The 23,169-nt window shown below is 42.2% G+C and overlaps 1 protein-coding gene across 6 annotated transcripts in view; it reads left to right on the forward strand.

Moving 5' to 3' along the window:
* The window catches only part of GATA5 (GATA binding protein 5), a 52,833-nt gene that overhangs the window by 4,757 nt on the left and 24,907 nt on the right, over positions 1–23,169 (forward strand). For 3 of the 6 annotated variants that reach the window (XM_039346476.1, XM_039346475.1, XM_039346478.1), the window contains exon 2: positions 6,619–7,310. In XM_039346476.1, the coding sequence (XP_039202410.1) occupies positions 6,776–7,310 (535 nt within the window). In that variant the 5' untranslated portion in view covers positions 6,619–6,775. Of the gene's footprint in view, positions 1–1,201; positions 1,468–3,561; positions 4,868–5,018; positions 5,598–6,618; positions 7,311–23,169 lie in introns of those variants that run through there. The other 3 variants (XM_039346480.1, XM_039346477.1, XM_039346479.1) reach the window with 3 other exon arrangements.

The following is a 23,169-nucleotide window of genomic DNA, read 5'->3' on the forward strand; positions in this document are numbered from 1 at the left end:
GAAGCCCCCGTCTTCTAAGACGACTTTTCTTCAAACGAAAATGCGCTCAGGATCAGGGGGGATCTGTTCTCTGGAAAGATTTAAAGGGATCGCGTTTTTGTCTCTGGTGTTCCAGGAACACCAGATTCCAGATTAGCCGCTCCCTTTATGGTGCAAGGGCCTTGATTTGCCACTTGGCTGGCTGCGGGGGTGGGTGGGGGGTGGCGGGACCCCCCCCAAGAGACTTAACCTTGAAAACGGCTTTGATGAAACAAGCTATGATTGGATTAACCTTGTTGTTGGGACACTGCTTCTCTGTTTTCTTGCCTCTATGGTGCAAAGTCTCTCTCTCTTTCTCTTTCTACTCTACTCTCCACCAAAGGACAAATTTGGACATGGAGCGTTTTTTCTAGGATTTTAATCCTGGGGGGGGGGGGAATTAAAGCTGGATTGAGATTTTGAGGTCAGTTTAAGAGACTTGGTGGTTTCTGTTTTGAGATTTTAGTTGAGATCCAGTCAGAAAACGCATGCATTTTTTTTTCCCAATTGGAACTGTCCATCGATGTACAAAAATAACTTGAGCGGTGTTAGAAGGGCAGGAGGTGAACAATATTAGGATTTCAAGGGTGTTTCTAAGGCAAGGTTGAGATCTAGGAGCCATTGAACTTTGAGTTTCGATTTAAAGGAGGTTTTTCATTTTATCCTTTGCAGCCAGGATAAATAGCTTCAGCACCGCATTTTTGCTACAATGTCAATGTTTCTGAGGTCTTGTCTCTTAAGTTGTTGTTGTTAGTTGCGAAGCCGTGTCCGACCCATCACAACCCCATGGACAACGTTCCGCCAGGCCTTCCTGTCCTCTACCATCTTCAGGAGTCCATTTAAGCTCACGTCTACTGCTTCAGTGATTCCATCCAGCCACCTCATTCTCTGTCGTCCCCTTCTTCTATTGCCCTCCATCTTTCCCAGCATCAGGCTCTTCTCCAGTGAGTCCTTCTCATTAGGTGGCCAAAGTACTTGAGTTTCAACTTCACGAACTGGCCTTCTAAGGAACAGTCAGGGTTGATCTCCTCTAGGACTGACCAGTTTGATCTGCCTTGCAGTCCAAGGGACTCGCAGGAGTCTTCTCCAGCACCATAGTTCAAAGGCCTCAATTCTTATGGTCCAACTTTCACAGCCATACATTGCAACTGGGAAAACCATGGCCTGGACTATACGCACTTTTGTTGGCAGGGTGATGTCTCTGCTTTTTAGTATGCTGGCTAGATTTGCCATAGCTTTCCTCCCCAGGAGCAAGCGTCTTTTAATTTCTTGGTAAGCAGAATTAATTATTTTAGGATGGCTTATAACCCATTTGAAATCTAGGTTCATTCCAGAAAGAGAATTCCACTGATCTGCACTAACTGAAATGGCCATTATTAGTGCGGGGATACAGCCTAATCTACTCTCAAGAAGGACCACCTCCCTTTAATTGACAGGACTCCATCCTTAGTGAGTAATTCTGGTTGCATTTTCACAGTGTCCACTCAGGAGACTGGCTTCTCTTGAAGATATTAAGTGTACTGGATCTGTTTTGTACTGAGGTGAGGAACCACAAGGAAATCTCAGAGTTGTAAGCTGGACTAGAAACCTGAAAAGGCAAGGACAAACTGCTTGCAATATGCAGCCAAGAAAAAAAAAACATTCTTCTCCAGCTCACCTGAGTGTCTAGGGAGATTTGCAGTCCTCCAGGTTATCCCAAAGATGCTTTTTCAAAACTTTTTTTTGAATTTTCCCTTTGAATACATTTCTCTTCTCATCCAAGAAGCTAAATGAACTGAAGAAGCTTCTTGGATGAGAAGCAAAATGTTTTCAAAGGGGAAAAAAAAACAAGATATCCAGTTGCCTTTTGGGAAAAGCACCTTTGGGTCTCACCTGAGTAGGGGGGGGGTTGTCTGCATTATAGAAACAGATTGTCTTTGCCTTTTCAGCTTTTTTATTATTTTGTTTTGCACAGCTTAGGTTGCCTGTATTGCAAAGCCTTAAGCAGTAGGTTCCACGTTCAGCAAGGCCTGGAGAATGGAACCACCGTTAGGGTTGAATGAGAAGGACAAACCCAGATGTTGATTAAAGAAGGCTGATTAGTTTTTACAATGCTTTTTGTTCCTGACTAGATTCAGACTGGGATAACAGAATTGGAAAGGGACTTTGGAGATCTTCTCAGTCAACCTTTTTTTTCTCCTCTCCTACAATCAACCCTAATGGAAATCAACACAACTTTGTGTATTTGAGCTGTGTATATTCACAGTTGCAGATCCTTTATTCTGCAATGGCATCTCATCGGCCACCATCCCCCTTTTTGTTTTTGTTTTTTGAGGCTGGGAATGTCACCTTCCATACTGATTTTCAAAAGAGTTATTGGCTTCTCTTTTCTTGGTATTTGGGGGGCATAAGTTTCTCCAAAAGAAAGAGTCAATTGACCAAGGGACTTCTTCTGGCCTTTTAATGTTGGTTTTATGGTCAGCTGATGCCTGTGGAATGTTTGTTGCAATTCCCTGGAGAGTTGTGTCTCATTGTTTTTAGGCTAGGATGAGCCATCTCAAGGTTTGGGTGAAGGCTGCATATAAATAGGTTAATAAACACCAAAATAATATCTAGCTTCTCTCTTCAGTGCAGATAAAATGGCTGGGTTGGGTCAGAAGAGAGGCTTGGGTGACAGGAAGCACTGTTTAGTTCAGTGGCTGTGAATGTGAGTCGTGATTAGAATCACAGAATGGGGAAGGCACCTCAGAGATCATCTAGTCCAGGGGTAGGCAACCTTGGCTCTTTTATGACTCGTGGACTTCAACTCCCAGAATTCCTGAGCCAGCCACGCTGAGGGAAAAGGGAGAGGTTTCCATGCTGAGCCATGCTGGCTCAGGAATTCTGGGAGTTGAAGTCCACGAGTCATAAAAGAGCCAAGGTTGCCTACCCCTGATCTAGTCCAACCTTCTGCCCCATGTTCAAATATGGTGGCCAGATATCTATAGAGTTTCAAATCCTAGGAAAGAGACCAGGACTTGTCAGGAGTAGATGAGAAAGAGATCCGGACATCTCTCAGAAGATGCAGACCTAGTCTTTAATGCAGGGGTCTTCAAACTTGGCCCTTTTATGACTTTTGGACTTCAACTCCCAGAATTCCTCAGCCAGGCATGCTGGCTGAGGAATTCTGGGAGTTGAAGTCTACAAGTCATAAAAGGGCCAAGTTTGAAGACCCCTGCTTTATCGTCCCTCCCCGAAGGCAGTAGGTTAAAATTAGAAGTTCAGGCTAGGCATCAGAAAGGTAATTCCTTACTGTATAAACTGTGGAACAGGCTGCCACATGAAGCGGTAAGTTCTCCTTTGGTAGAAGTCTTCAAATGGACAGTGGATGGTCATTTATCAGAAGCTGGAGTACAGTGTTCCTCAACCTTAGCCACTTTAAGTCGTGTGGACTTCAACTCCCAGAATTCCCCAGCAAGCATAGCATAGCATAGCTGGTTGGGGAATTCTGGGAGTCAAAGTCCACACAACTCAAAGTTGCAAAGGTTGAGAAACACACTACTGGTAGATCTCTCATTAAACAAGAGGGATGGAGACCAACTTCCAGCTTCTGGCTTCATGAACATCCCACTTCAAAAGGCAGCACCACATATGTTTTTTTAAAAAAAGGATACTTTGATGTCATGGCTGGGCCACCATCTTGATTTTTTGGGTTTCTTTATAGGCGTCTCTTATTTCCAGCTTTTAGTATTTCATGGTTAGATGTAAACAAGCTTCTCTACCTTTGTATCAGATGCTTTATTTCTTCCAAGTCAATGGCCATCACAGTCTTGAGTAGGTGTCAACTGGAAATGTGTACACTGGATTTTTCTTGCTATAAATCCTATCTATTGTACAATGAGTGGGTTGTAATTCGTAAGTTACCCTTTTGCATTTTTTCCTAGCTCCCTTTAGTTAGGTCTGAGGGCAATGGGAGGATTTCAAAGGGTGTCAGATAAGAGGGTTTGGGAATTTTTTCCCCCCAATTGACCCATTATCCATCTAAAACTGGTTGACATCGGTTGACATGCAACAAATGGAAGACCAAATTATTGCAAGCCCAAAGATCTATTCTCATCTGATCCTCTGCAAGAGAATCTCTGAATTGGATTTAACACAGTATTTGTAAACTCTTTGAAGGCTCTCCTTAATCAATATACATGAGCTTGCGATTTCCCATACACTACATTCGATCAACTGAACCAAAATGCAGTTTTTGAAATTTGCCATTTGTCCGATTCTATCTTAAGGCAAGCAGGGGGTTGGACTAGAAGACCTCCAAAGTCCCTTTGCTACCTATTATTCTCTGTTCTGTGTTAAGGCAATCTTCCTCCAGGGGCATCCTCTGTATTATGTCATTCCTAACCAGGATTAACCAAGTTAGGGGTAACATAATCACTCCTAACAAAAACAATCCTAACCAGAATTGTTTTTGAGAGGATGATAGCTTCTTTGGGGGATATTCGTCATAGCCATGGATGTATGAATCTTGGAAAGCATGAAACTGATTTTGAAAGAAGTTGGTAGTTAGACTGGACAGCTCTCTGACTGAATGTTTTAATGTGGGTTCCTACTGAGCAGGGGTTGGTCTAGATGGCCTCAAGGACCCCCCTCCAACATTTTGATACTAAGAATCTCCCTCTTTCCCATGCTCCTAACTGTATCTCTCAAGGCTGTTATTTCCAGTTTTAAAATGCAAAGCATATGATTTGATCCATATGTTTAATGCAACTTTTTCCAATTAGCCTCCAGATTCATATGTTGACCTTTGACTTCAGCTAATCACTTTGCTGGCTGGGAATTTGTAATCGCAGCATATCCAGAAGACAGGGAAGGGTGCTTTAAGATACAGGTAGTCCTCAATTTACAACAGTTCATTTAGTGACCATTCAAAGTTACAAAGGAATTGAAAAAAGTGACTTATGACCGTTTTTCCACACTTAGGACCTTTGCAGCCTCCCTGTGGCCATGTGATCAAACTTCAGATGCTTGGCAACTGACTCATATTTATGACGGTTGCAGTGTCCTGGGGCCACATGATCCCCTTTTGCTTAACAACCGTGTCACTAACTTAATAGCTGCAGGGATTCAATTAACAATGTTTGTTAACCTGCTGTAAGAAAAGTTGTAAAATGGGGCAAAATTAACAAATGTCTCACTTAGCCCCCAGAAATGTAAGTCGAGGACTATTTGTATTATTCATTTAAGATTAAGATTAACAATGGTTATTTAATCTTCAGTCAAGAGATATATGCTTGCAATCACCATAGCATGCAGTTGTAAGCATCTTAAAGAATACTGTAAGCTGCAAACTGTTAGCTAAAGTTGCACTTTTTAAGATTCTACCCAAGTAGGAAAATAGTAATGACTAGAGAAATGTCTAATCAGCAAAGCAATTTATTTAGTTGATCTCAGGGCTTTTAGATTGCGAAGCAACCCAGATCCACTGTCCTGGGGAGATTTTGCTCCTTGAAAGTAATTCCTCTTGAATATTGGGCTACTCACTTTCAGCTGAAGAAGTCATTTCCAAGCTCTCCTGAGTTCCTTTGCCTTCACAAGGTGACCCTCTTACCTGTCATAAGGTACTTTACTTACACAAAAGCTACTGATTAGCAAAGAAGGGCCCCTCTGTGGAAGGATTTAGATGTTGAAAGGTGGGAAAATGCCCTTTTAACCTTCTGCAGAATTCTATGTTGGTCCAAGTAGCCAGTAGGACGTTTTAAGCATATGGTTGAAAATGTAGTCCTAGCACAATCTCAGGTTTGGGGAGAAGATTCCAGCTTTTAAGGGCACAGTTTTTTTTCTCTCATCTGTCAGCCTGAAAGTCAGCTAGTTGGACCTCATTAATCTATGGAAGAGGGACCACTTGGAAAGTCCATGTTGTAGGCTAGGCTGGGAAGTTTTTTTGGGGGAAAGGCAATTACATGCTACTTCCCTGTTGGAAGTGTGGAACTGGTAATTCCTTGAGGAGATGACCCAGAGCTGACTTAGAGAAGATTAAACAGGTAGCATTCAGCCAGATGTCTATCCTTTTATTGCCCTGGCCTCCATAAGAAAAAGGAAGAGGAGCTTTATCATGAGAATTATCCTGGTGGAAAACTTTGCCAACCAGGTTTCTAAAAGATGACACTTTTTAAACTTAGATCTCATGAGCTACATTTTTTTTCCTGCCTCTTTGCTGGTTCTAATCCACCTTCCAGATTTAGAACAAGAAGCTAAATAGATTGGTGTTTCTAGTGGGGGTCTTGATTTTTCTCTTTTTTTTCCTTTTTTTAATTTTTATTGGTTTTCCAGTTTGACAGTTAAGTATTTGGAAAGCAGCGTGGTGATTGGTTATCCAGAATTTAAATACTATGGATATTAAAGGTTAAATTGGAATATTCTAATTAAAAATTAGGTAAAACTTAAATACAGAATATGGATATGGATAAGCAAAAATATAAATGTTTTAACTGAGCTTGTTATAACTAGAAATCTATTAGCTTAAATATGATACAGTAAATGTTAAGGGAAATAGAGAAGGAATTTTTTGATGATGTAACCTGAGATATGTACTAAAGATTTTGTTATTGTAATATTGACTACTCTTTTTTCCCTTTCCAGGTGCTTGACAATTCCTTTGACTGTAACAGCCCAGAAGTTTAGCCAAACATTTTGTCTTCCTGTTCTGGTCCTTTCCCATCCAAGTTGCTGGCTTGCCTTGACGGAGTCCTGACCACTTGCTTTGATCCAGTGTTGACTGTGCTTTGAAGGACATAAAATGTACCAGAGTTTGGCACTTGCTCCAAATCCTGGCCAGTCCGCCTACCCCCATGATTCCAGCAATTTCCTGCATTCCCCAGCAAGTCCAGCGGTGTATGTCCCCACCAGTCGAGTTTCCTCCATGCTCCAAAGCCTACCCTACCTGCAAAGCTGTGATCCCACCCATCAAGGCCATCCTCTGGGTGGCCACCCTGGGTGGGGTCAGCCAGCCAGCGCTGAGGCTTCCCACTTCAATGCTGGCAGCCCTCACCCACCGTCCAGTTTTTCCTACACCCACAGCCCTCCTGGAGGGAGCACTGCTGGTCGAGACGGGGGCTACCAAAGTCCACTGTTGCTGGGCACTGGAGGGCGTGACCAGTACGGCAACACTCTGATGCGTTCTGTCAATGGATCCTACTCCAGCCCGTACCCCGGTGCTTATGTGAACCCAGCGGAGATGCCTCCATCCTGGCCCGCCAGCCATTTTGAGAGCAGCGTCTTGCATAGCCTCCAAACACGACAAGGAGCCTTGCCTGGCCGGAGATCCACGTTCGGTATGTAACATTTATTTATTTTTCTATTTGTATCCTGCCTTTGTTATTTTTACAAATAGCCTAGTGGTGAATATATCCAATGCACCTTCCTCTTCCTGTTTTCCCCACAACAACAACAACCCTGTGAGGTGGGCTGGACTAAGAAAGAGGGACTGGTTCAAAGTACCAAGCCAGCTTTCATGCCTAAAATGAGGCTAAAATTCAGTCTCCTGGTGCTTGGCCCAAAGTCATCCAGCTGCTTTCATGCCTACGGTTTTGAAGGCATGAATTCACAGTCTCCTGGTGTTTGGCTCAAATCACCCAGCTGGCATTCACAGTTAAGATAGGACTCAAACTCATGATCCCCTGCCTGGTGCCTTAATCACTAGACCAGGATAGGCAACCTTGGCTCTTTTATGACTCGTGGACCTCAACTCCCAGAATTCCTGAGCCAGCCATGCTGAGGTGAAAGGGAGAGGTTTCCAAGCTGAGCCATGCTGGCTCAGGAATTCTGGGAGTTGAAGTCCATGAGTCTTAAAGTGGCCTAGGTCTAGCCCAGAGGTAGGCAACCTTGGCTCTTTTATGACTCGTGGACCTCAACTCCCAGAATTCCTGAGCCAGCTATGCTGAGGGGAAAGGGAGAGGTTTCCAAACTGAGCCATGCTGGCTCAAGAATTCTGGGAGTTGAAGTCCATGAGTCATAAAAGAGCCAAGTGACTAGACTAAACTGGCTCTCCTATCCCCAATTGTAGCAATGCCAGCCTCCTGTAATGATTTGCCACCAGTGATTTAGGTCTAAAGAATGGTTTGACAGTAAAGCCTTTTTCTGGTAGCCTCTCTTGTAAACTGCAGAGTTTGGGAACAGCCACAAAAACAAAAGGCAGAAATGCTTGAATCATGCCATAGTAGCATTCACAGGGGGCAGTGAGAAGGGTAAGTTAGATTCAGCCAAGAGCTGAAAATGTTGGATCAATAATTCTGTGCTGAACAGACCTATTGAGGGCTAAGTGGTATAGGGTCCTCCTACTCCTGCTTGAGTAGGGGGTTAGACTAGAAGACCTCCAAGATCCCTTCCAGTTCTTAGTCTGATTGACTGAAATCCTTGTTACAGAGTCAAGTGTTTATCAATTACTTGAAAAAAGCCTTTTGACCAAAGGCTTTTGGCATCTGGTTTATATTATGGAATCTTCTCAGGCACTTAAGTTAATTTAAAAAAGTCTCCAAGGTGTGATTCCCAGTTTTGTGCTTTATTCAGAAATGGTTTCAAATCTGTTGTCTGAATAGTGGCTTTACAAGGGGATGAGTTACAACATAAAATATTAATTAAAAGAGGGGAGTCTGGGGAAAAAAAATAAAATCTACTTACTCTGTGGAATAAATGGGCTGCCAATAAATTTAATAAATCATAATAATTGCCAGAACCTTAATGTTCCACAATTTTTTATCAAAAGCTGCTTGAAGATAAGAAAGTAGTTTCTTATAACAATGAGGACTAGAAACTGTAAAGAAAAGTTCTGGTGTGTTCTAATATGATTGTATAGTGGGATACAGTTCTAGCAGTTAAATTCTATTATTCTTAGTGTGAAAGTCACTATACAAAAATGGCTGGATGACCTTGAATGTTAACAAAACATTTGCTTAAATTAAGAGCTTAGATGGAAAAGATACTTGCAAACCTGATTTGTAGATTGTGCTAAGCAGTGAGATGTTTAGCAGACAAGAATGACTGAATTCACACCAAGCCAAACAGACAATATTATTTATTTAGCAAATGTGGGAATCTGGTTGTCGATATAGCCCAGTATTTCTCACTTCTTAAATATGGATCAATTGTGTCTGATTCTTTTTTTTTTTTAAAGAGAACTTTATTGATTTTCTAATTTTACATTTAAATATTTGAAAAGCAACGTGGTGGCTGAGTTGATCAATAATTCAATAACATACAAGTATATTTAGTACAGATCTCAGAGTATTACATTAAACATTTCCTCTCTTTTCCCCTTGGTATTTACTGTCTCATATTTAAACTGATATAATTCTTATTACATCGACTAAATAAAAATAATTTTCTTACGTTTATCAATAATTTTTAATCTATACATATCCCAGTTACTTTAACATTCAATCCTTTTAGACCAGGGGTGTCAAACTCAATTTCATTGAGGGCCGCATCAGCATTGCGGTTGCCCTGGTGGGGGCGGGTGGGTGTGGCCTACTGGGTGGGCATGGCTAGCTCTACATTGTTTGCGTCAAGGGTGCCTGTGGGGGCTCAGCCTCTTGGCGCTGTGAGGAGAGCATCCCACTGCCTGCAGAAACCCCTCCCCCGGAGCCCATCAAGCCAGATAGGTGAAGTAGGCGAGGGCCATTTGCTGGCCACTTCCAGGCGATGGTGCATTTCTTCATTCCTCACAAAGGGTGACACCTCCCCAGCATGCACCCAGGGGGCGAGGGTGACACGGCAGGAGCCGGTTCCTCGCTGTTTCCAGACGGCCTTGTGGAGCTAATACGTTTCAGCATAGATGGCCACCACAAAATTGTACATTGGCTCCTGGCCGGTCTGGGCCAGGGCCAAGGCAGCAGAGGGCCGTTACCTCACTGTTTCCAGGATGGCTTCGCAGGCCACATGAAACCACTTTGTGGGCCGCATCCGGCCCCCGGGCCTTGTGTTTGACATGTCTGTTTTAGACAAATCAGTGTCCTAATTAGTTTTTCCCAATTGTTAGTTTCCCATCAATAATCAAATCCAACGTGTCTGATTCTATGTCCATTAGGATTTTCTGATTTTTCTGAGTAACTTCCATGCCAGTGTCCCAGAGGTACTTTTTCCCCCCAAAAGACAACTGGACTTCTTTGGGGGGGAGGGGTTTTTGGAAAATGTTTTGCTTCTCATCGAAGAAGCTTCTCCAGTTCACTAAAGAAGCTCCTTGGATGAGAAGTAAAATGTTTTCAAAGAAAAAAAAAATCAAGAAAGTCCAGTTGCTTTTTGCAAAAAAAAAAAAAAAAGCACCTTTGGGATAACCATGACTTGGATGATTGAGACACTTTTTTTTTATAAAAAGTTTTATTGGTTTTTTCCATTTTTTTCCAGTTAAGGACACAACGTGGTGGTCAGGGTGTCAAAGTCATTCAAAGACAAAATCATAAAAGTATAGCTCAAATTAATTATAAAAAATTTCCTCTCTGTTTCCTAAATATAATATTGCTTATTAAAATTAATACAGTTTTAGGTAAAGTTCAATCAAACAAAAATCATCAATCACATGCGATTATAATAATCTATATCCTGTTTTTAAGCTTTACTAATTACAATTGTATGTAATTGTATTGATTGAGACTCTTCGTAGACACTTGCGTGCTGGTGTATTTTTCTGTATCCGGAGGTATGCGTGTATGTTAGTATCTTTTCATGGATGTGACTTTACAAAGCTACACACCCCAACTTAACAGAAATCACAGAATACTACAATGGTCTGGCCAAAGAGAAGACAGGAAAAGCTAAAAGGTTTTAAGTGTGGGATGGAAACAGACAGGGTCATTTACAGGAAAGTATTCTGAAGACCTCTTAAAGATGAATTCCAAAGGAAGACCAAGTACCCATTAATTAGTCTCTATGCAAAGTGTCCTTGGCCAGACACAGAAATGTAGAAGGCTGAGCTTTATTTCCAGAGTTCCCTCTTTTTAAGAAGGATCTAAGTTTAGTGCCATTAGTTTGCACATCACATGTTGGATAGATGCTGAAAAAACAAGGTGCCACCCAGCCATAATTGAACCAAACATGCATTGACTTGAACACGCCTGACCTGTTGCCAAGTGTACTTTGGAGTTTGTGACTTTGAGATTTGACCTGGGCATGGTATGTGTGCACACATCAGCATGCATACTTCATCAGCATAAAATGCCTTTGGATCTCTCCCCCCCACCCACCCCTTTGCAGAGCCTGTCAAAAAGCCAGCCCAAGTGGGAAATAAGTTATTTAGATAACATTCAGCTCAGCAAAATGTAAACCTTGGGGAAAGGTTTCATGCCTGAGAAGTTAAAGGAATAACAGAGTTGGAAGGGACCTTGGAGGTCTTCTAGTCCAACCCCCTGCTCAGGCAGGAAACCCTATTATCATTTCAGACAAACGGTTGTCCAATCTCTTCTCTAAAACCTCCAGTGTTGGAGCATTCTGGAGGCAGGTTGTTCCACTGATTCATTGTTCTAACTGTCAGGAAATTTCTCCTTAGTTCTAGGTTGCTTCTCTCTTTGGTTAGTTTCCATCCGTTACTACTTGTCCTGCCTTCAGGTGCTTTGGAGAATAGCTTGACTCCCTCTTCTTTGGGGCAGCCCCTGAGATATTGGAACACAGCTATCATGTCCCCCCTCGTCCTTCTCTTCATTAAACTAGACATACTCAAGGGAATGTAATTAATTCCCTTCTCACCCTCCCCAGTTTTTTTCTTTTTTCTTTTCATTGCCATGAAAGGGACTAGCACCTTACTCTAAGGTAGAGTTTCTCAACCTTGAAGATGTGTGGACTTCCAACTCCCAGAATTCCCCAGCCAGTCATACTGGCTGGGGGATTCTGGGAGTTGAATTCCAGACAAGATGCCAGGGTTGAGATACACTGCTCTATATAAACTTGTACATCTTCCTACCGAGTGTTAAATGTTCATCTTTTGGTTTAAGACTCATTCAGCTTCAACCCTTTGAAAAAAAATGGAAATAATTTCAACTGGTAGGAAAATTCATAGAAGAGAGAGCTGATTGAACAGATGAGTCCAGTTGTAACCGAAGAGTAAGACTTAACTCCTATTCTGACACCAGTGTTAAAGTCTGTACATTGAAAATGTTTCTTCCAAAGGCTCGGCTATTTTGATTGCTCCCAATTTTAGTCGAAGCCGAGTTTGTTGTTTTAAAAAGTTGAAAATCTAAAAACCAGTACATAGTTTGGGGAAGATTTTTCTGCTGATTTGTGGAGAGGGCTGTGCATTTAAAGGACTGGGGGGTTTTTTGGAGCAGAAAATGGGTATGGGGGGGGGGACTTATAACGGCCTAGTCTTTTTAACTTTCCCTCTTCTGCCAGCCTATTCTTAACCCTACTTTTATTCCAAATAAAATTCTCTCGACTTTTCCACCGGAAGGAGGGGGAAAACTTTCTTCGGGGCCCCGATTCCTACACCGAATCTCGGTTCTCCAGGGACTAGCGGCAACTTGGAGGTATTCCTTCTCTCCCCTTTTTAAACTTGCAAAGTTTAAAAGCAAAGTTTAAAAGCGAAAGAGAGGCGAGAAACTCCGCGGGTTATTTTTTTCTCCCCCCCTTTTTTTTATCCCGCGGGGTTAAAATGAAAGCAGTAAGTCAAGAGGTTTTTCTCAACCCCTATTTCGCTGATTATCCATTTTTTTTATACTGACTTCAGGAGTGACACGGGTTGGCGTTTCAACGAAGGGAGCAGATTTATATAGCTGCTCCGCTATTTTTTTTTTTTTTTAAGTAATTTCGGAGAGGGGAAAAAATGAGTTTAGAAGCCAACAGAGTTCCTAAATCACTAAGGGAAAATCTCGTGGTCTATCTTCATCCCCCCCCTATACACACACACACACACACAGAGAGAGAGAGACACACACACCCCAAGCATCGCCCTCCATGGCACCCATCAGCTGAGATCCTGGAAAACCGCGCGGACACGGGACTTTTGGAAGCCGCTCGGCTTTCAGTTCACACGACCTAGAAAGCACGCAAGAAGTTTTCTCCAAACGAGAAAACTCCCCGAAACTGGCGCGCGGCTAGTCAAAGGGAGCTTGAGTGAATTTGGGGGTGAAGCCCATCACCCCTTTGACGCGGCTTAGCGTTGTTTGTTGTTGATTTGTCGTTGTTTGGTTTCGCAAGAACCCCTTTGGATTCCCGAGGTCAGTTTCTGGGGTTTTGTTGCGGTCTCGGCGCGTCGGATTTGCCCGCATTTTTCGCCCCCTTTTTGCTTTGTTCTCCTTTATCCGAAACGCGCCGTCGAATTAAAGACGCGTTTCCCGTCTCGATGTATTTATTTCATAGACTTTTTTCGTGCTGACGCGGAGAGTTTTCAAAACTAGGAGATTTGGGGTCTGTGCTTCAAATCCCAGCCGTTTTCAAAACTATGTATTTTTCCCGGATTATTATTATTATTATTATTATTATTATTATTATTATTATTATTATTATTAATAATAATAATAATAATATTTCCCAATTTTTTAAAGCTCCGAAGCAGGAAAATATTGCGCTTTTCCGTTATGCATTCTCCGTTTTTATTTTACTTTCTCCCAGTCTGCGGGACTGATTCGGAAGCCGGATTTTAATGCCTCTTTCGCTAAAAATCCAACGAAATAAAATTGCAACAGTCTTTCGTCTTTAATAACACGGGCGCCTAAGTATGGTTGAGTATATAACAGTGCAATTGGCAAAGAATATGCAGTCTGATGCCCAGTGAATTTGGAAGCCGGATCCTAATCCCAAATTCCCTTAAATGGAAATTAGTTCTATGAAAAACGCATCAGTTTTTTTTTCTTCCCCTCTTAATTCTTCGGCTGAAATCTCTCTCTTTTATTAGCCCATGTGTATGGTCCTTTAACGATTTTTGTGGCATACTGACAAAGTTACATCTTTACAGGATAAATGTAGTATTATTTCTTTTCTTCATTTTATTAAAATGTGCAAAAACAACTTATGTGTCATGTGAATTCCCCCATTTCAAACATAATTTCCAATTTTCAACCGGCATCAAAATATGGGATATTTGGAAGTGAATGCTAAAAATTACATAATTACTTTCCCCCAGCATTTTTATTTATCCCTTAAAATGAAAATCCAAAATAAAAATGACGCTGACTTTAACAAGCCTCTTTAAAACAGAAATTAAATAATGGATCCGTTTAAGATAAAGATCATAAGCTTCATCTGAAAACCACATCCCTTGAACTGGGTGATTTAAATCACTTTTAATGTATCAGTTAGCAAGTTAAAAGCTGCAGAATAATTATCTTCTAAGCCTGCACATTCTTTTTCTAATGAATGCACATTTGATTTCTTTCATGTGTACTCTTTCTTGCTGATTCTTTTTTAAATCTTCCATCCTTAGGGTGGATTCAGGGCATTCAAATTAGAAAAAGTGGTTTTAAAGTTTAGGGGTGGAGCAGATTTATATGTAAGCAGGCAATAGAAGTGGGTTGTTAGGAAGAAATAATTTGATTAAGAAAAAAAGCGGGCATGTGAATGACTGGTGAATAAAGGGCATGCCTGAATCACACTACACACAATATAATATTGAATTGTGTGAGTTGTGAGCTAATTCTTTCTTCCCTATTCAAAGTTCACCCTTGAGCAAATAAGAGCTTCTGTCTTTAGAAGCTAAGCAGGATCAGTCCTGGTTAGTACTTGGAGGGGTGACAACACGGAAACATGGAAGACTGTAAATTAGACTGGGAAATTGAAAAAAAAAATTCCCAGAGGACAGTGACAAGCTATTTCTATCCCTTTGTTAAGAAAACAACAGGGTTATATCCGTGTAAACTTGACTGGAGACATTTTTTTTTTACTTCTAGCTAGATTGCAAGGGGGTCAAAATTTAGTTTGAGTTTGTTTGATTTCTCCCCCCCCCCCAGACATTTTTATGTTATTTTGTCTTTTTCTGCTACCACCTTCGGTAACGGTAAAGATAAAAACATTTGGGATTACCTTGCAAAAATGTTTAATCAAAGCCACGATTACAGAGCCCTGCAAGGAAATCCCAAGAGCTTATTTGATGTGTAGGCTGATGTTAAGTAACTTCTATTTATAGAGTTTAAAAAAAATGTTTCTATTTATGGCCCAAACCAGGTTGAAAAGAAGATTAAATCTTGGGGTGTTCACATAGCTTTGGCAGAATTAATATACAGGCACTCCTTAACTGATGACCACAACTGACCCCAAAATTTCTGTTGCTCAGTGAGACAGCCGTTAAGTGAGTTTGGCCCCATTTTACGACATTTCTTGCCACAGTTGTTAAGTGAATCAGTGACAGTTGTTAAGTTAGGAATCTGGCTTTCCATTGACTTTGCTGGTCAAAAGGTCTCAAAAGGGGATCACATGACCCCAGGACACTGCGACCGTCATAAATATGAATCGGATGTCACGCATCCAAATTTTGATCATGTGACTGGTCAAAAATCACTTTTTTCAGTGCTGTGGTAGCTTCTAATAGTCACTGTTGCAATTCAAGGACTATCTGTAGCCTTTACTGTTCAAGATCTGCCGATTCTTCTTCTTCCAATGTTTCCTACTTTTAAGGCACCCTTTCCAGAACAATAACCGCAAAAATATTTTGAGCAAAAGAGAAAAATCAATGAAATAGCTTCCAAATTTGCTCTGCTCAGGATCTGATTGGATGGCAAATGAACAGGATTTTTTTTTTCAGTGTCTTAGCATCTGTCTTTGAATCTTAAAAAACAAAAATCAGCGTCAGCTGAAAGTAAACCAGGCAATTTTTCACTTTCTGAGTTAAGCAGAATCCAGGGTCAGATGAAAATGCACCATTTTAATTAAAATTAATCTAACCTGTCCCCGGTTAAATTGACTCAGTAACCTTTGGGTCATATCATGGATGTTGTTTTAACCAGACAAAGTTGATGCTAGGTTATAGTTCAGACAGAAAAGAAGCTATTGTTAAAGAAGATGCTGTCTCCGAGATGCGAGAAATTCAGAATGGAAGCAATCCTACGGAAATTAACATCTTCTGTGTCCATACAGGCAGTCCTCTTCTTATGACCGCAATTTAGCCCAAAATTTCTGTTGCTAAGCGAGACAGTTGTTAAGTGGATTTTGTCCCACTTTACGGCCTTTCTTGCCACAGTTGTTAATTCAATCAGCTGCAATTGTTAACTTAGTAACATGGTTATTAAGTCAGTCCAGCTTCCCCATTTGATTTTGCTTGTCAGAAGATTTTAAAAGGGGATCACATGACTTTGGAACAAAGCAATGGTCATAAATATGAACCAGTTGCCCAGCAGCTGAATTTTGATCACATGATCCTGGGGATGCTGCAAAGGTCGTAACTGTGAAAAACAATCATAAGTCATTTTTTACACTGCCCTTGTAACTTTAAACGGTCACTAAATGAACTATAAGTCGAGGACTTACAACCTACTACCATCTTTTCCTGCTTCCTTTGCCCTGGCTGTACCACAACAACACACACACACACACAAAAAATGGTGTTACAGAAAATAGTCAGTTGTGGTGACTTACTAAGCAGACGCCTGTTGTTCCATATCTGGATTTTCCAGGTAATTTTAAGGTTGCAAAAGGGGATCGCTTGACCCCCGGGACACTGCAACCATCATAAATATGAGCCAATTGCCAAGCATTAGAGCAGTGGTTCTCAACCTGTGAGTCATGACCCCATTTGGGGTCAAACGACCATTTCACGGGGGTTGCCAAACAACGCAGTCTGCCATTTTTTCCCCCTTTTCCTTAGCTATGCTACTCCCTTTTATTCTATTGGCTTTTGAAAGCCAATAGAATAGACTCTCTTGAATAGAGTCTAATTCTATTGGCTTTCAAAAGCCAATAGGAATTGTCCAGGCTGTCTCTGCCCTGCTGAGCCCGCCAAAAGTCCCATTCTGCAAATGGTACTGCACCACTTGAGTAGTCCTCGACTTACGACCACTTGAGTAGTCCTCGACTTACGACTAGTTGAGTAGTCCTCGACTTACGACCGGTTGGGGGTCACGGCATTAAAAAGGTTGAGAACCACTGCATTAGAGTTTTGATCAGGTGACCAGGGCGATGCGGCCCGTCATAAGTGAAAAATGGTCATAAGTAGCTTTTTCAGTGCCATTGTAACTTTGAACGGTCCTCAAACCTACGACTATATATAGAGAGATGCATTTTACTCATAATATAAATAACAGAGTGGGGAAACATAGGCTGATGGACAACGTGGACATTTCTTTCCAAAGGCTGCCCTTTTATGTTTAGCATTTACAGTATGCTTGTTCCATATCTGAGGCTAAGAATACAATCCCAGTTAATGTCATGTTGGCTGCAGTGCTTCGGTTGATGGACACCCATCTATCACGGTGCAATAGCAAATGTTTATTTCTTTGTTGCATTTTTATCTTGCCTGTTCTCTGGAAGTTCAAGGTAGCATCCATAGGATCTTCCCTCATTTTATCCCTAAGACAATCAGGATGTGGTCCTGGTTCTGCTGGGAGGGATGAGCTGACGAGTGGGAAATTGGACAGGCCTACCTTGGTTGCTAAGTTGCTAAGGGAGGGCTGCCCTGTTTTACGACCTTTCTTGCCATGGTTCTGCAAATCACTGCAGTTGTTAAGATAGTAACACAGCTGTGAGCTGAATCTGGCTTTCCCCATTGACTTTGCTTGCCAGAAGGTCGCAAAAGAGGATCACGTAATCCCAGGACACTGCAACCGTCATAACTACATGCCAGTTGCCAAGCACCTGAATTTTGATCACGTGACCTGGGGATGCTGCAATGGTCATAAGTGTGAAAAACGGTCATAAATCACTTTTTTCAGTGCCGTTGTAACTTCGAATGGTCAGTAAATGAACGGTTGTAAGTCGAGGACCACCTGTACTACTTTGGACCATTGTGTTGTGCCAACCCTCAGTGTAGATATAGGATGCTGGGATGATGGACCTGCTGCTCCTGGAAGCCTTCTGAGATGTTCCTGAAACACTTTGCCAACATCTGTACCACCAAGAGAGCAGCTGCACCATCAACCAATATGACACTGAATGTAGATAGCCCAAGAAAGGATACATCAAAATTACATCTTCGGCTCTTCCAAATCATTCTTCTATTGACTTTGCAATGTTGTAGCATCTCCAGCCTGGTGCAAAAGATTTACATCTGTTAATTTTATAAGGAAGGAAGAAGGTGGGAATAGTTGCCACTGGAAATTCTGGAGCTTTGAACATCCGGAGATAGAGAAGAGTAAAGTAGGGTAGGGTGGGGTGGAGTGGAGTGGAGTGGATAGGATAGAGCAGGGGAGAGCAGAGTAGGGTAGACTAGAGTAGACTAGAGTGGAGCTGAGTGGAACAGAACAGAATAAATGGAGTGGAGTGGAGTGGAGTAGAGCAGAGCAGAGCAGAGCAGAGCAGAGCAGAACAGAGCAGAGCAGAACAGAACAGAACAGAACAGAACAGAACAGAACTCCAATCTCTTATTCAGTGATGATAGGCCTTGATCAGAATCTCTCTAAGGCAACCTATATCAACTTTGCTTCTTCCTTAAGATGTTTTTTGGCTTAGGAGACTGTCAAAACAACTTGCAGGACAAAAGAAATCGGGCAGAATCACCGAAACTTTCTCTTGATGGAGAAGATTAGAATGATCAGATGTCAACATGAGTTATTTCCTTCTTAAGCTGGCCTGTCAGGATAGTCATCTTGGTCACATAGCTACAGTCAGTTCATCTCTTTCCTTGGTCCCCACCTATGGTTATCAGAAACAAAGACGTGAGGAACGGGGCAAAAGAGGAGATTGCTGGGAGTGAAGCGAAAGAGAGTGGAAAGCTCATTCTGAGAACATGTCTTGTCCAAGATGGAAAACTCCAGCTATTTGGGCAACAATTCTCTAGATTCTCAGCAGTGGCCATGATAGGGAATTCATGGGGGGGGGGGGAACACCAAACCTTTAACAAGGGATCAACCAAAGGGATGGACCAACAGAGAGACATTGGGTCAAGTACAGAAAGCATTAAGAAATCAGCAGCTTCTTTCTTTCTTTCTTTCTTTCTTTCTTTCTTTCTTTCTTTCTTTCTTTCTTTCTTTCTTTCTTTCTCTCACCTTTAGTATTTTTCACATAACTTAAAGCTGTGACCAGACATAATACTCCTTCCTTCCTCCTATTTTCCTCACAACAACAACCCTGTTAGGTGAGTAGGTCTGAGAAAGAGGGACTGGCCCAAAGTCACCCAGCTGGCTTTCATGCCTAAAGAGGGACTAGAACTCACAGTCTCCTGGTGATTGGCAAAAGTCATCCAGCTGGCTTTTGTGCTTAAGGCAGGACTAGAACTCACAGTCTCCCGGTGATAGGCAAAAGGCACCCAGCTGGTTTTCATGCTTAAGGCAGGACTAGAATTCACAATGTCCTGGTGATCGACCCAAAGTCACCCATACTTTCATGCCTAAAGAGGGACTAGAACTCACAGTCTCCTGGTGATTGGTCCTAAGTGACCCAGCTGGCTTCTATGCCTAAGGCGGGACTAGAACTCACAGTCTCCTGGTGATTGGCAAAAGTCATCCAGCTGGCTTTTGTGCTTAAGGCAGGACTAGAACTCACAGTCTCCTGGTGATAGGCAAAAGACACCCAGCTGGCTTTCATGCTTAAGGCAGGACTAGAATTCACAATGTCCTGGTGATCGACCCAAAGTCACCCATACTTTCATGCCTAAAGAGGGACTAGAACTCACAGTCTCCTGGTGATTGGTCCTAAGTGACCCAGCTGGCTTTCATGCCTAAGGCGGGACTACAACTCACAGTCTCCTGGCTTCTACCCTGGTGTCTTAACCACTAGAACAATCTGGCATTCCTTACAGCGGGTCAATAATTGAAATTGACCAGAATGCCCTGGATTTCTGTCCCTTCCTCAATCTGCAAATTTACGGGGCAAGCCGGGGTCAAATGGAGTATTCAGGGCCAGCACTTAACCCCTTCCAGCAGAAATCATTCTTCAGTAAGCTCTAAAAATGGCACAAGGCTTGTGTTTTCCTTGGCACAAAGCTGTTTTGCAAAAAACATGTTGCTGCTGTCGTGGTGGCAGTGACGGATTGATTTTCCAAAGTTCCTGCTTCTCTTCCATCTGCTCTCCTTCTCGGTTGCCACCACCTCCCTGGTGTTGCTGTAGGGCATGTCCTTGGTATAACCTTGGATTTATTTGGCAGGACACTAGAAGTGGTTGCCTTCTGTGTTCCACAAACACAGCCACAAAGTTCCATGTGCAACAGCAGCAGCTTTTGGATTAAGAGCAAGGCTCAACCCTGATAAAGTTATGCACCCTTTTCTTATACCAGCGTTTTCTCCTTTATCTGCCCTTGCTGTACCACACCAACACAAAAACAGGGGATCACAGAAAACAGTCAATTGTGATGACTTACTAGGCAGATGCATGTTGCTCCATAACTCATTTTTCCGGGTGATTTTGAAGTTTTGATTCAGAAAATCAATGCAGGTGATTATGACCACAATTAAGCCCAAAATGTCTGTTGTTAAGTGAGACATTTGTTAAGTACGTTTTTGCTCCATTTATGACCTTTCTTGCCTCAGCTGTTAAGTGAATCACTGCCGTTGTTAGGTTAGTAACACGGTTGTTAAGTGAATCTGGCTTCCCCATTGACTTTGCTTTATCAGAAGGTCACAAAAGGGGATCACATGACTGTGGGACAAAGCAACTGTCATAAATATGAACCAGTTGCCAAGCAGCTGAATTTTGATCACATGGTCATGGGGATGGTGTAATGGTCGTAACTGTGAAAAACGATCATAAGTCACTTTTTTCAGTGCCCTTGTAACTTTAAACAGTCACTAAATGAACTGTAAGTCGAGGACTTACAACCATCTTTTCCTGCTTCTTTTGCCCTTGCTGTACCACAACAACACAAAAAAATGGTGTTACAGAAAACAGTCAATTGTGGTGACTTAACTAGGCAGATGCCTGTTGTCCCATATCTGGATTTTCCAGGTGATTTTAAGTTTTGATTCAGAAACGATTTAGGACCACAATTGACCCCAAAATTTTTGTTGTTAAGTGAGACATTTGCCATTGTCACTTTGAACGATCACTAAATGAATTCTTGTAAGTTGAGGATTACCTGTATGTTTGGGACTGATTTGAGAAAAGTGCTCTCATGCAATCAATAAGCCTAAGGAATCAAAGCAAAGTTTTTAAAAAACAATTTGGAAACCTGGTTGTGAAATCGGAAGCTTGGTCAAATCACTTTGGAATTAAATATTTGAACGAATGACTTGCTTAGGCCCACCAATACTTTTATGGAAGGATAATTTTCTCAGCTTTCTCCTTAATCAGAATTGAACTACAGGGCTCCTCTAGGCTGTTCTGTCTTAGTTCCCATCAGGACTGTGAAGAGTTGGGCTGTAGCTCACAATGAGTGAAGACACCAGCTTTAGTGACCAATGATAGCTTCTAGTTGCTATAATTGTCAGCCATATTTGGGGGAGGTTCCTTGGAATACGGAAATTAGGGTGTCTCCAGCTTTGGCGACCAATGACAGCTTCCAGTTGGTATAATTGTCAGCCATATTTGAGAGAGGTTCCTTGTAATAATGACATTCGGATGTTTCATGCCCTCTCATGTCATGGTCATTCCTGCTTTATATACCTGGCCCAACAGATTGTTGACTAACCTGGTCCTTCAGTTGTTCATCCAATCCTTCTATTGATCCTGGGACATCCATCCATTTCGATGGAAAGGAAAGCAAAACCTCTCAATTCGAAATGAGCTTTCTGGATGAATCAACGTCGTGTTGATGGTCCCACCAAAGACAATAGGTCAGCTGTAACCCCAATCATTGCCTAGGGCTTATTCTAGTAGAGAATAAGGATGACTAGAATAGAATAAGAGATGGAAGGGACCTTGGAGGTCTTCCAGTCCAGCCCTCTGCTCTAGCAGGAGATCCTATACCAGGGCTAGGCAACCTCGGCTCTTTTATGACTCATGGACTTCAATTCCCAGAATTCCTGAGTCAGCTGCTGACTCAAGAATTCTGGGAATTGAAGTCCATGTCATAAAAGAGCTGAGGTTGCCTATCCCTGTCCTATACCATTTCAGACAAGCGGTCTCTTCTTAAAAACCTCCGGTGATGAAGCGCCCACAGCTTCTGAAGGCAAGCTGTCCCACTGGTTAATTTTTCCCACTGTTAGGACATTTCTCCTTAATTCCAGGTTGCTTCTCTCCTTGATTAGTTTCCATCCATATACTCGATCCCCTTCATCTTTGTCTTGCCTTTAAGTCAGGATTTGGGTGAGATAAAGCTGTAAAATGGATGGGAAAGGTACCTTCTCGCCCTTCTCCACTACACACACACACACACACACACACAACCTTACTTCTGTAGAGAGTCTGTCATTTGTCAGGTCTAAGCTGTCGGAGTGATTGATACGCAGAGTTCAGTATACGCCGACTTTCTCCGTCAGCCAAGACATTCCAGCAGGCCTGGTCCAGCCTGCCTGTCGCCAGCAGTCAACAAGCAACATGGGTTGATTGAAATCAGGGAAGTCTCCTCATCCTCCTTGTCCTCCCCTTTTATCATCTTACAATAACATCATCTCGATCATTTATTTTTACAACCAAGCCGGGCTGCTGCGTGTCACCCGGCCCTTGCAAACGACATGACAGGGGGAGGGGGGTGTTGCTATGTTAAATTTTAGTAAGACACCCCTCCGTGTCCTGCAGAGAAGTCAACGGCCATTAGTTTCTGCCATTGTGTAGCAAGACAAGATAATGATTGGGGAGTTTAGAAGAAAAAAAGGAGAGAAATGAACCAAGGGGTGGGGTGGGGGGAGGCTTGAAAAGAATAGGTTGATGTGCTGAAATCAAAAAGGAGGAAAAAAAAAATAGGCTACTCTACCTCTTAAAAGTAAAGTTGAAAGTAACAGAATAAGAGTGGACGTTTATTTATTTGAGGGGCCTTTACTGCTCTCGGAGCTTGGTGCTCGTCTTGCAAACATTTCATAACCAAACGAGGTAACATCATCAGTGTTTGGGTAATGAAACCTCTGCAAGGAAACAAGCAAGCTCAGAGAGCAGCAAAGGCCCCTAATTTCAATAAACACTCTCCTTTATTGGTACTGTATTTTCCGGTATATAAGACAACTTTCTAAAGCGTTGAAATCAGCGCCCAAGTCG

This window comes from Crotalus tigris, unplaced genomic scaffold, assembly GCF_016545835.1.
Source record: "Crotalus tigris isolate CLP2741 ecotype Arizona unplaced genomic scaffold, ASM1654583v1 scf7180000017999.2816498, whole genome shotgun sequence".
NCBI lineage: Eukaryota > Metazoa > Chordata > Lepidosauria > Squamata > Viperidae > Crotalus > Crotalus tigris.